Raw genomic sequence first — 12,111 nt, 5'->3', positions numbered from 1 at the left:
ACACACGCCACCACACTACCAGAGAAAAACTTTTAACCTTTCTAATAGCTCCACAAAACACACACACCAAACAAAAACTTTGAACCTAAGCTTCCCGCTTTCTTGTGCTTACTATAGACTCCACTGGGGGACGGAGCATCTCTGCAGGGCGCGCGGGCGAGGGTAGCTGGGAATTGTAGTTCCTCGGCCGCAGATGGGCAGGCGCGAGGCTCCGTGTGCGCAGGCGCACTTGTAGCTCTGTGCCCGCCGTTGTGGCCATTGTCCGGCCCTGTTGTGGCAGAGACCAGTTTGCAAAACTGGTCCTTTATGCAGAGCAGCACCGCCGAGAAAAGAGACTGCAGCGGGCGCTAGAGGGGCGGACCTGAGGTCGCGGATTCCGAAGCCCTGGAGGCAGCGATTCCGAGCGCCGTGGGTAGGAGGCTGTCCTCCCAGCCTCGCCCACCACCCTGCGGGCGGACTGGGCGTGGCCGGAGGGACTGTTCCGTGGCGGCCGGGCCTTTCATTTAGCCTTGGGGGAGCAGCAGGCGAAGGCGGGCTTCTTCCCACCGTTTCGGTTGTGGTGGCTGCTGGGCTGGAGGGGTGGGGCCGCGGGGTAGCAGGGTGAGTGGATCTTGTCCTCTTTCCTCAGGACCTAGCCAGCACACACTGAGGCAGGAATGGCCCCGAGGCCTCCGACGGCCACGCCCCAGGTGAGCCGAGCCTTCCCTACCGCCCCGAGCATCCCACCTCGTGAGGCCCCTGGAGCGTGTTCGGGACAGTTATTGTTATAAGTATTCTTAGTTTTTGATCCCTTTGAGTCTCCTAGTCTAGCGAAAACTCCTCCCAAAGTGCCCAGACCTGGGCAGAGCGGGGGTTTCTGAAAGGATGGAGCTGTCTGGTACCTAGAGGAGACCAGGGAAGTGCAATCTTGTGAGAGGAATTAAACGCATTGGGATAGTAGGCACTGAGCCTTTATTGCTGTGTGCGAGTTCTTTGAACTCTTCAATGAGGAATGGGTGACAAGATAGAAAAGTGAGGCAAGAAGCCCCCGCTTCTCGTCCAAAGGCCATAAAAAGACAGTAGGGAGCAGAAGAAGCTAGGTTAGAGGAAAAGGCTGGTGAAGGTTGAGCGCGGGGTCTGAGACCACCATCACAGCCAAACCAGGACCAAGTAGCTCCAAACTTTTCTTTTTTCTATTCTTTCTTTCTTTTTTTTTTTTAAGACATTTATTTATTATGTGTACATTATTGTGCCTGCATATCTGCCTGCACACCAGAGGGGGCACCAGATCTCATGGATGGTTGTGAGCTGCCATGTAGTTCCTGGAAATTGAACTCAGGACCTTTGGAAGAACAGACAGTGCTCTTAACCTCTGAGCCGTCTCTCCAGCCCCAGCTCTAAGCTTTTCTTTAACAGATGTATAGATTTGTTAACCCATTTTATTCTTGTCACAAAAGGAGCCTTTTCTGGAGCTAACGAGCAGTTTGCCAGGATGGCAACTAAACCCATTAATAGAAGCTTGATTTTATAATCTGGCAAGATTGGCTAATTGTTGCAAAGGGGAAGGTTTGGGAAATATAATATGGGCCTTTATTGGGCTACCTACCTTTATGAGGGGGAAAAAGGTTTTGTACACTACCCACACAGAGACACAGAATAAAATAATTACAAGATTTAACAATAAACTACAAATTGTAGTCATTACATATATCATATAATCAAGTTCAATCTAGATAAAAATACTAATAATGTCTTTGAAAATCAATTTATAGTGTTCAAAGTTACAGTTCAGTTGGTAGAGTGCTTGCGTAGCGTGCATGAAGCCCTGGATTAACAGCACTTCATAAATTCGATATGGCCTAAGGAGACCTTTGGAGAACTAGAAAAATCACCCTTGGAAAGGAGCATCGAGCAGGTTCTAGAACGGTGGCTGAGAGTATTTTATTATTGTTGTTGTTATTGTTATGGTGAAGATATGCAGAGCAAAGAAATGCAACAACAACAACAAAAAAAGAGTCAAGTTAGTAAGGCAAGGAGTCCATGTGACAGAAACACAGGATGTACAATAGGAGACAAAAGTTTGAGAAGGTGATTGCGTAGCCTGGAGAGAGCAGTAGGAAGTGCAGATTGAAAATAGCTTAGAACATCACCATCCTCTATGTGCGTCTTTGCAAACACCACAGCCAGCCAGCAGATTGTTGAGCCACAAAGAGGCAAAAGAAGGCCGTTGAGTTCAGCACAGCTCAGCAGCTAGTGTTGGTTCAAACTTCAAGAGTCTGACCCCCCCCCCAAGTAGTTTATCTTAGGCACACTGAGGCATAGCGGAATTGGGTGAAATGTTCTCCTCAATCCTGTATCCACAGCAAAGTTTAAGACATGACTACATCAAAACTCTTTGTAAAGAGCAAGTGGCATTTTCCGTAAGATAGGTCCTATAGATTGACTGAGACAAACAAGCTCAAGATAACGTTTTGGGGGAGGATCCATTCACCAAGCGGTTGACCATGTCCACTGTCAGTGTTTTGGGCAGGAAACAGGTTATGCGTCTCTGCTTTTGAAGAGACAACCCTGTGTGTTTAACATTCCTCTTTCCCACAGTGCTTATGAGAACAAGGTTGTAATGCATCTTAGGATCATCCAAAAGAAATGTGCTGTCACTTAAAGTTGTCTAGTAGCCATGATGTAAAACGTAAGATTTAATCTAACTAATGCATACGATTCAACCCAGTATGTACAAAATATTATCACTTCTATTTATGATTAGTACCTTTAAATTACTAATGAGGTATTCAACCTTGTAAGAATCCTGAGGAGTTGAAATCTATCAGGTATATTATGCTTACCACACAAGCTTGATTGTCCGCAAGGGTCAGCGAGATTAGGAATAGCAAAAGCCTCCTGAATAGTATTGGGGGGCAGGGGTTGGATTTATAGTACCGTGAGATGCTGTTGGTTTCAGGCAATAGGTACATTGAGATTCACTTGTGCTGTGGGGGGGGGGGTTCTGAAACAGCTCAAGATAATAAGGTACAATTCTATGTGGGATGATCTCCAAATGTAGGGCTGGAGGTAGCCTCCATTGGCGGAGTGCTTACCTAGCATGCACCAAGCCCTGGCTGTCCTCCCAGCACCACAGGGGCCAGGTGTGTGGTGCTCACCTGTAGCCCTGCTTTTGGGAAGCAGAAGGATCAGAGGTTCAACCTCGACCACATAGTGAGTTAGGGCTCAGCCTGGGATGCATGAGAACCTGCCTCAAAAATTAGTAGTAAATGAGTAGGTGCTGGAGAGATGGTTCATCAATAAAGAGCACTTCCTGCTCTTGCAGGAGACCTGGATTCAGTTTCCAAAACCTCCAAGGCTGCTCACAGCTGCCTGTAGCACAGTTCCAGAGGACCTGATGCCCTCTCCTGACCTCCATGGACTCCTGCATGAACATACTGAACACAAATAAATAAGTGAACAAATATTTTTTTATATTAGTAAATACATAAAAAGCAAGTTGTAGAGCACTGTTGTGTGATGTTTCATAAAGCATGCCTGTTACATGTGTGTGAAACATGGACAGGGAGCCCCTGAGTATATATACCAACTGCTGAGGATGATTGTACCAGGAATAAAGGGCGATAGGAAGGCCAGGAGGCGGTGGCACAGGCCTTTGGTCCTAGTTCTGGTCAGTCTGGTCTACAGAGCAAATTCCAGATCCCAGGACAGCTAAGGCTACATGGAAAAACCCTGTCTCAAAAAGGGGTGGGTGGGTGGGTAGGATGGTGTTATTTTTACTCATTCCTATATCCCGGTGTTTGAATTTGTAACAAAACAAAGAAAGAAAGCTGCGAGGGATGAGCAAAGACTTGGTTTGGAAAGAAAACAGCAAGCTGAATGAGAATGCAAGTTGTAAGCTGGCCATGGTAGTGTAGGCCTGCAGTCCTGGCCCATGAGAGGTAAAGGTGACAGCCTTAGGGATTCAGGGTCACCCTCAGCCACCCATTGAATCTGAGGCCAGCCCAGGCTACATGAGACCCTGGAGAAAGAGGCGGGAAAGAAAAAGAGAGACAGAATAGTATATGCAGGGTTGTGGGGTAAATTTCCCCCTTTGACTTGCCTGTTGGATAAACTAGATGCTTTAAAATAAGCACATAAAACCAAACCTTGGCCCTTTGAGCAGCAAACACGTGATCCCAAAGTCCATCCCCAGCACTTCGAGAGGAGCATTTGTGGTGTTGATCCCTACTTGAACAGGACTGTAATCCCACAGGAGTTAGTGACATTCAAAGACGTGGCTGTGGACTTCACCCAGGAAGAGTGGCACCATGTGGACGCTGCCCAGAGGAGCTTATACAGGGATGTGATGCTGGAGACCTACAGCCACCTGGTCTCTCTTGGTAAGAGGGACCACTTCCCCCAGGTCTCACATGCTGCTGAAGTTTCTCCCTTGGTTGGTAAGGTCTGGTGCCTGCCCCGTAGGTAACCGGGAAGGAAGTCTGGGGCTTGGTGCCTCTGTTTTGGGGAGCCAGCTTTCCAGGGGTTTGAGCTTGAAAGACACTTATTTTATAGAACTAGCAAAGGGGCCTTTGCTGGCGTGACTCCTTAGGTTGCACCTTTCCTTTTCTTCAGAGTTCCTGAGGATCAAGGACTAGTTGTGACTTACAGGAGGGTCCTTGGTCCACTTGCTCAAACACCCAAATCTTGTATATTTACCCATGAGCAGGGTATCAAGTGTCCAAGCCAGAGGTGATCTTCAAATTGGAGCAAGGAGAAGAGCCATGGATATCAGAGAAAGAAATCCAAAGACCTTTCTGTCCAGGTAAATGAATAAGTAGAGTTCTGCTCGTGGAAATCAGTGTGGCCAGTGACACAGCTTATGGAGAGGCACATCCTTTAACAAGAGGCATGGGAGCTGTCTGACCTGCCAAGGATGCTGAGGCCACTCTGCGTGTCACTCTTCTCCAGTCAGGTATGCCTGCTGGCAGTAAGTCTTAGGGGGCAGAGATGCCCAAATGCTGGAAATACAGACATGGACCACCATACCCAGTCTTAAGAGAGAACTTAGCCCAACCATATCCCTTAATGCCAGTATCCAGAAGGGAAAGGTAGGGATACCTGTGTGAGTTCCATGCCAGCTGTGACTGCATAGTGAGACTTTGTCTCAAAAGAAAGCAAAACCAGAAACCACAAGAGGTTAGTGTAAGGTGAGTCTTGGTTGGAGACTCACAACACTATTCTAAGGACACGTTCCCTAGGACTAAGCACCGCCTTCACTGTTCAAAAAGAAAGCAAGGTGTTCACAAGCCAGAGAAAATGGTTCCCTCTGTAACTCACCGCTCAGTTTGCAGTGACACTTCTAACCTTAGTACACTGTGTGTGATAAGCATACACTCCTTGGTAAACCTGCACTCAGCACACACTGTTTGGGGAAAGGTCTGGTTTAGGCCTCTATTAATGAAAATACAAACAAAAACAACAACAAAACCCTAAACTTTCATTAAATGTCCCACTGAGAAGGAGTCTAAAAAGAATAAAAAAATATTCTCTGCCCTTAGGAATGTGGCCCAGACTGGCCTCAAACTTGCCACTCTCTGGGTGCCAAGTACTGAGGTTACGAGTGTGTACCACTATGTATGGCTGCCGTTACGAGTTTAGGATGCTTGATGTTGCAGGTTTAGAACCTTGGGAATTGGACTTCTTTAATTGTTGTTTTCTCTCCCAACATTTTATTGTAAAATTTTCAAATACATGGAAAAAATAGAAAGATTGTACAGTAATTATCATAAATCTGCCACCTAGATGATCTCATTTGCTGATAGTGTGGTACTTGCTTTACCATATATCTCTTCATCTATCCACATAAATATTACCTTCTTAGCTGGGCGTGGTGGCGCATGCCTTTAATCCTAGTACCTGGGAGGCAGAAGTTATATGAGTTCGAGGCCAGCCTGGTCTACAGAGCAAATCTAGGACAGCCAAGGCTGTATCAAGAAACTCTGTCTGGTTTTTTTATTTTTTTCTTTGCAATACTGAGAATAAAATTCAGGGCTCTGCACAAGTTCTTTTTTTTTTTTTTTTTTTTTAAGATTTATTTATTTATATCATGTATACAGTGTTCTGCTTACATGTACACCTGCACACCAGAAAAGGGCATGAGATCTCATTATAGATGGTTGTGAGTCACCATGTGGTTTCTGGGAATTGAACTCAGGACCTTCGGAAGAGCAGTCAGTGCTCTTAACCTCTGAGCCATCTCTCCAGCCCCTCTCCACAAGTTCTTAAGGAAAAAGAAAAGTGCTGTGTCACTGAGCTATAGCCCAAGCCCAGAGTTCAGTTTTTTTTTTAATACATATATTACATGAGGTTTATTAATGATCATGGGGAGAGAAGGAAAGGGCAGAGTTCAATTTTTTAAACCACTAACCTGTCAATTATTCTTTAAATCTCAGGCATATTTTTTATTCTCAAGGTTCTTTTAAAGAGATTTATTTTCTTTTTAATTATATATATGCAAGAATAAGAAGTATAAAAAAATGTAAAAGCTGGGCATGGTGGCCCACGCCTGTAATCCCAGCACTTGCAGAGGCAGAGGCGCGTGGATCACTGTGAGTTCGAGGCCAGACTGGGCTACAAAGAGAGTGTAGGCCCAAGTATAGTGGCTCACATCTTTAGTTCCAGCACTCGGGAGGCAGTGGCAGGCGGATTGATGTGAGTTCGAGGCCAGCCTGGTCTACAAAGTGAGTCCAGGGCAGCCAAGGCTACACCAAAAAAAAAAAAAAGAAGAAGAAGAAGGAGAAGTATGTGTGCCTGTGTGCAGTGTCCACCAACGCCAGGAAGGGGCACTGGACCCTCTGCAGTGAGAGTCACAGTCAGTTGTTAGGTGCCTGGTGTGTGTGGAACTGAGCTTGGGTCCTCTGTAAAACAATGCATGCTCTTAAACACTGAACCATCTCACAAGCCCTGCTCACTTGTTTTTCTGTATATGGGTATTTTGTTTGCGTGGATGTCTGTGCGCCACACATATGCAGCCCACAGAGAGCAGAAGAAGGTGCTGGATCCCCTTCCTGGGACTGGAATTAGTAGTGTGAGCCTCCAAGTCAGTGCTGGGAAGCGGGCCTATGTCCTCTTGAAGAGCAGCCGGTGCTCTTAACTGGGCAGCCACCTCTCTAGCTCCTCAGTTTATTCTTATCGCTTTGTTACTGTTTGGTTTGGGTTGGGTTTTAGAGGGACGTGTTTGATTTTTTTATTGTTTGGGTTTATAAGATCTATTTTATTTGTGGGTGTGTGAGAAGGGACAGACTGTCCCTCGGAGCTCTAATTACAGGCAATGTGTGGAGCTCCTGCTGCCCTACTGTGTGAACGGAGGGATCTAAACTGGAGTGCCCACTGTTGAATAACAAGTAACCTTAACCCCTCAACCACTTTTCCTGACCCACTTGGTTCTTCCACGACATGAACTTCTGCCCATTCCGCCTGTACCACCTGAGTTCTGGGGATGCAGGATGCACTGTCACACCCTGCTTATTTGGTAGTGGGCATCAAAGCCAGGGCCGTGGGTATGCTAGAGAAGCGTTCTACTAGCTTGTTCCATTGTCAGCCCTATAGGTTTTTTTTCTTAAGTAAATGCTGTACACACTAAAATGTACACTTACATGTACAGTCCTCTTGGTTTTGACAAGTGCATTCACCCTTCCAATCCATACCCCTCAGTATTTTTGTTTTGTTTTTGTTTTTGAGAGAGCATCTCCTTGCATGCTCTCCTCAAACTCATGATTTATTCTGCCTCAGTTTTCCAAGTACTGGGATTATAGTTATAAACAACCATGCCTAGAATTTCCGTTAGTTTTCAAATGAAACTATTTCTCTCTCTCTCTCTCTCTCTCTCTCTCTCTCTCTCTCTCTCTCTCTCTCTCTCTCTCATTTTTCTACATATGCGTGCTTTGCCTACATGTGTGTCTGTGTGCCATGTGCATACCTGATGCCCACAGAGCTCAGAAAAGGGCATTGCATTCTCTTGGACTGGAGTTACGGAATCAAACCCAGTACTCTACAAGAGCAGCAAGTGCTCTTAAACACTGAGCCTTCTCTTTAGCCCTAAAGGTTACCATTCTTTTTTTTTTCCCCCTAAAGGTTACCATTCTTAGAACCTAAAAGTTAATGTTATCTAGTACTAGTTTCTGTGGGAAAAACAGACCTAGGGATACATCTAGTGACTGAAATCCGTGGTCAAGAGAGGTGATTGGCAGGATGGGGAGATGGTTCAGCAGTTACCTGTAATTCCAGCTGTAGGGAGTCTGATATCTTCTTCTGACCTAGGTGGGCACCAGGCACACACAGTGAACATACATAAATGCAGACAAAACACATAAATAAAGTAAATCTTCAAAACGTTTTTTAAAACAATTTAAAAAGAGAGGGAGAGGGCTGGAGAGATGGCTCAGTGGTTAAGGGCACTGACTCCTCTTCCTGAGGTCCAGAGTTCAATTCCCAGCAGCCACATGGTGGCTCACAACCATCTATAATGAGATCTGGTGCCCTCTTCTGGCCTGCAGGTGTACATGCAGGCAGAGCATTGTATACATAATAAATAAGTAAATCTTTTTTTTTAAGATTTATTTGTTTATTTATTTAATGTTTACAGTGTTCTGCCTGCATGTACACCTGCAGGCCAGAAGAGGGCACCAGACCTCATTATAGATGGTTGTGAGCCACCATGTGGTTGCTGGGAATCGAACTCAGGACCTTTGGAAGAACAGCCAGTGCTCTTACTGAGCCATCTCTCCAGCCCAATAAATCTTTTTTTAAAAAACCTTTAAAAAAAAAAAAAAAGAGGGAGAGAGGTGATTGTGAGCTGGGGAGCTGGCTCAATTAGTAAGGTGCCTCAGTTTAGATCAGCAAGCACCCATGAAAAAGCTGGACATCTGTAACCCAACCCTGGAAGGAGGTGGGAAGGGAGAACACATGGCTTCCTGGGGCTCATCAGCTGGCCAATCTGGCTGAATCAGTGAGCTCCCAGGGTCAGTGAGAGATCTATCTCAGAAACTAGAGGTCAGAGAGACAGCTCAGCAGGTAAGACGCCTGCTGCCAGTTCTGATGGGCTGGGTGTGCTCCCTGAGACCCACATTGTGGAAGGAGAGAATTCACTCCTTCAGCTTTTTATCTGACCCCTACACGTGTGCTCTGGTGCTTATAGGCACACACACACACAGAGAAAGAGAGAGAGAGAGAGAGAGAGAGAGAGAGAGAGAGAGAGAGAGACAGACAGACAGATAGACAGACAGACAGAGAGAGAACTTTCTATGTGGACCAGGCTCGCCTCAAACTCACAAAGATCCTCCTGGCTTTGCCTCCCAAGTGCTTGGATCAAAGGCTTCCTTGGCAATAAATGTTATTTTAAGATTACACACATACATCACACACATGAAACACACACACAAGAGAGAGATGACTCCTGTAGAATCAGAGCTCAGACAGACTGAAATGACTACTAGTTGTAAGGGCAAAAGTAACTTGCTTCCTGAAACATTACTTTTACTCAGTTTTTACAATAGTGTATGGCCTCCAAGTATGTCAAAGAATCTCTTGAGAAGATCCTTAGATGAAGATTTTCTCTGCAGTATTTAGAAGCCTGCTGTCTAATGGGAGACTGTAAAGGAATTATAAAATCAGATTTGGAGAAATTATAAAATTGATGTATTAGAGAGGTAGATTTTTGTTATGTCCCATAAAATGGGCAGGAAATGTGGAATCCTGCATGATCGTAAATGGTTCTGTTCCGCTGCATCTGTGCCTTGCACATTTAAGCTCCTTTACTCTTTTGTTTCCTATAAGCTCATGCCACTTACATGGATGTTCCGCATGCTCGGGGTGTGGCAGACACTCTGGGTTTGTAATCGTGACTGACACCTCTCTCTTTCTTTCCTGCCGTTTAATGCTTCTGCACAGACTGAAGGATTGATGTAAAAATATAGCTGTGCATGGTTTCTATCACATTTTCTCACCCCTACATAGCGTTTGTTTGAACTGGAGGGAATGTGGGAACTTTTGCACTTTATATTTCTTTTAGACTGGAAGACCAGTCCTGACTCCAAGCCATCGAGTCTTCAGCAGGACATGGCTGAAGTAACCCACAGCACGAATGTTTTGTCACATGCAACATTAGGGGATATCTGGGACGCCGGTATCCAAAGGCACCAGGAAAGTTGGAGGAGACATCTGGGGCCAGAGGCATCTTCCCAGAAGAAAATAACCACTTTAGAGAAAAATGTTGAGCAAAATCAGTTTGGTGGAGACTTTAGATTGAGCACAGACCTGGTTCCACAACTGGGCATTCCTTCAAGTATAGGGCCCAGTGAATGTGAAGCACTTGGAAATAATTTGGAACTTAATTCAGAATTAGTGGCTCGGAGTAGTATCCTTGCAAAAAAGAAGCCTTATAAATGTGATAAATGTAGGAAATCATTTATTCACAGATCATCACTTAATAAGCATGAGAAAATTCATAAAGATGATGCCTACACCAATGGTACAGATCAAGGAGTTTATTCTGGAAGGAAGCATCATGAATGTACTGACTGTGGGAAAACCTTCCTTTGGAAAACACAGCTCACTGAGCATCAGAGAATTCACACTGGGGAAAAGCCCTTTGAGTGTAACGTGTGTGGAAAGGCCTTTAGGCACAGCTCATCCCTGGGTCAGCATGAAAATGCGCATACTGGAGAGAAACCTTATCAATGTAGTCTCTGTGGGAAAGCCTTCCAGCGCAGCTCCTCTCTTGTTCAACACCAGAGGATTCACACTGGAGAAAAACCCTACCGATGTAATATCTGTGGGAGGTCATTCCGGCACGGTACGTCCCTCACTCAACATGAGGTCACACACAGTGGCGAGAAACCCTTCCAGTGTAAGGAATGTGGGAAAGCCTTTAGTAGATGTTCGTCCCTTGTTCAGCATGAGAGGACTCACACTGGAGAGAAACCTTTTGAATGTAGCATATGTGGGAGGGCTTTTGGTCAGAGCCCATCCCTTTATAAGCATATGAGGATTCATAAAAGAGGTAAGCCTTATCAAAGTAGTAGCTTCAGCATGGCTTTTGAGCCCAATACATCTCTTATTCAAGGTGAAAGTGTACTTACTGAAGTAAAACTGTACCGTTGTAATGACTGTGGGAAAGACTTCAGTCACATTACGGACTTCACTGACCATCAGAGGATCCATGCCGGAGAGAATTCCTATGACTCTGAGCAGGCCCTTGGTCAGAAGTCTATGACTCATCCTGGAGAGAAACCCTATCAATGTAACGTATGTGGGAAAGCTTTTAAAAGGAGTACAAGTTTTATAGAGCATCATAGAATTCATACTGGAGAGAAACCCTATGAATGTAATGAGTGTGGAGAAGCCTTCAGCCGACGCTCCTCACTTACTCAGCATGAAAGGACGCACACTGGCGAGAAGCCCTATGAGTGCATTGACTGTGGGAAAGCCTTCAGTCAGAGTTCATCCCTTATTCAGCATGAACGAACTCACACTGGAGAGAAGCCCTATGAATGTAGTGAATGTGGGCGTGCCTTTAGAAAGAAGACCAACCTGCATGACCATCAGAGAATCCATACAGGAGAAAAACCCTACGCTTGTAAAGAATGTGGGAAAAACTTCAGTAGGAGCTCAGCTCTGACTAAACACCAGAGGATTCATACGCGAAATAAACTGTAGGAAACCTAAAGTTATGGGATGGGTAGGGAGCTGTGTCTACAATACTGTTCCAACTCCGTATCAGAGAATTCTGGAAATTTGAGAATGTAATTATGTGTTTGTATGTGTGTATGGAGAAAACTGTGCCACTAGACAGATTTTTTTTTTTTAATAAAAGCCATTCTTTCATAACTGATTATAAACTTTTTTTGAAACTACATACAAGCCAGGAGTGGTGGCGCGTGCATTTAATCCCAGCACTTGGGAGGCAGAGGCAGACAGATCACTGTGAGTTTGAGGCCAGCCTGGTCGACAGAAGTGAGTCCAGGACAGCCCAGGCTAACTCAGAGACACCCTGTCTCAAAAAAAAACAACAACAACAAAAACAAAAAAAAACAAAAAACAAAAAAAGAAAGAAAGAAAAGAAAAAACCTACATACAACATATGTAGCCATT

The 12,111-nt window shown here is 45.1% G+C and overlaps 1 protein-coding gene and 1 long non-coding RNA gene across 2 annotated transcripts; both read left to right on the top strand.

Moving 5' to 3' along the window:
- Window positions 1-217: 217 nt before the first annotated feature.
- ZFP90 (ZFP90 zinc finger protein) lies at window positions 218-11,821 on the top strand. Its single transcript, XM_084757342.1, has 5 exons — window positions 218-412; window positions 629-689; window positions 4,235-4,361; window positions 4,688-4,783; window positions 10,031-11,821. Exons 2-5 carry the CDS (start codon window positions 657-659, stop codon window positions 11,674-11,676), a joined length of 1,902 nt encoding a protein of 633 aa, XP_084613468.1. The 5' UTR covers window positions 218-412; window positions 629-656; the 3' UTR covers window positions 11,677-11,821.
- On the top strand, window positions 4,790-9,903 carry LOC311583599. The gene is made up of 3 exons (XR_014774594.1): window positions 4,790-6,604; window positions 6,643-8,064; window positions 8,095-9,903. It is a non-coding gene; the product is annotated as an uncharacterized lncRNA (long non-coding RNA).
- Window positions 11,822-12,111: the final 290 nt, after the last annotated feature.

The sequence above is a fragment of the Acomys minous genome, assembly GCF_964271855.1.
Source record: "Acomys minous genome assembly, chromosome: 14".
Lineage (NCBI taxonomy): Eukaryota > Metazoa > Chordata > Mammalia > Rodentia > Muridae > Acomys > Acomys minous.
This window is presented reverse-complemented; position numbering and strand designations above follow the sequence as displayed.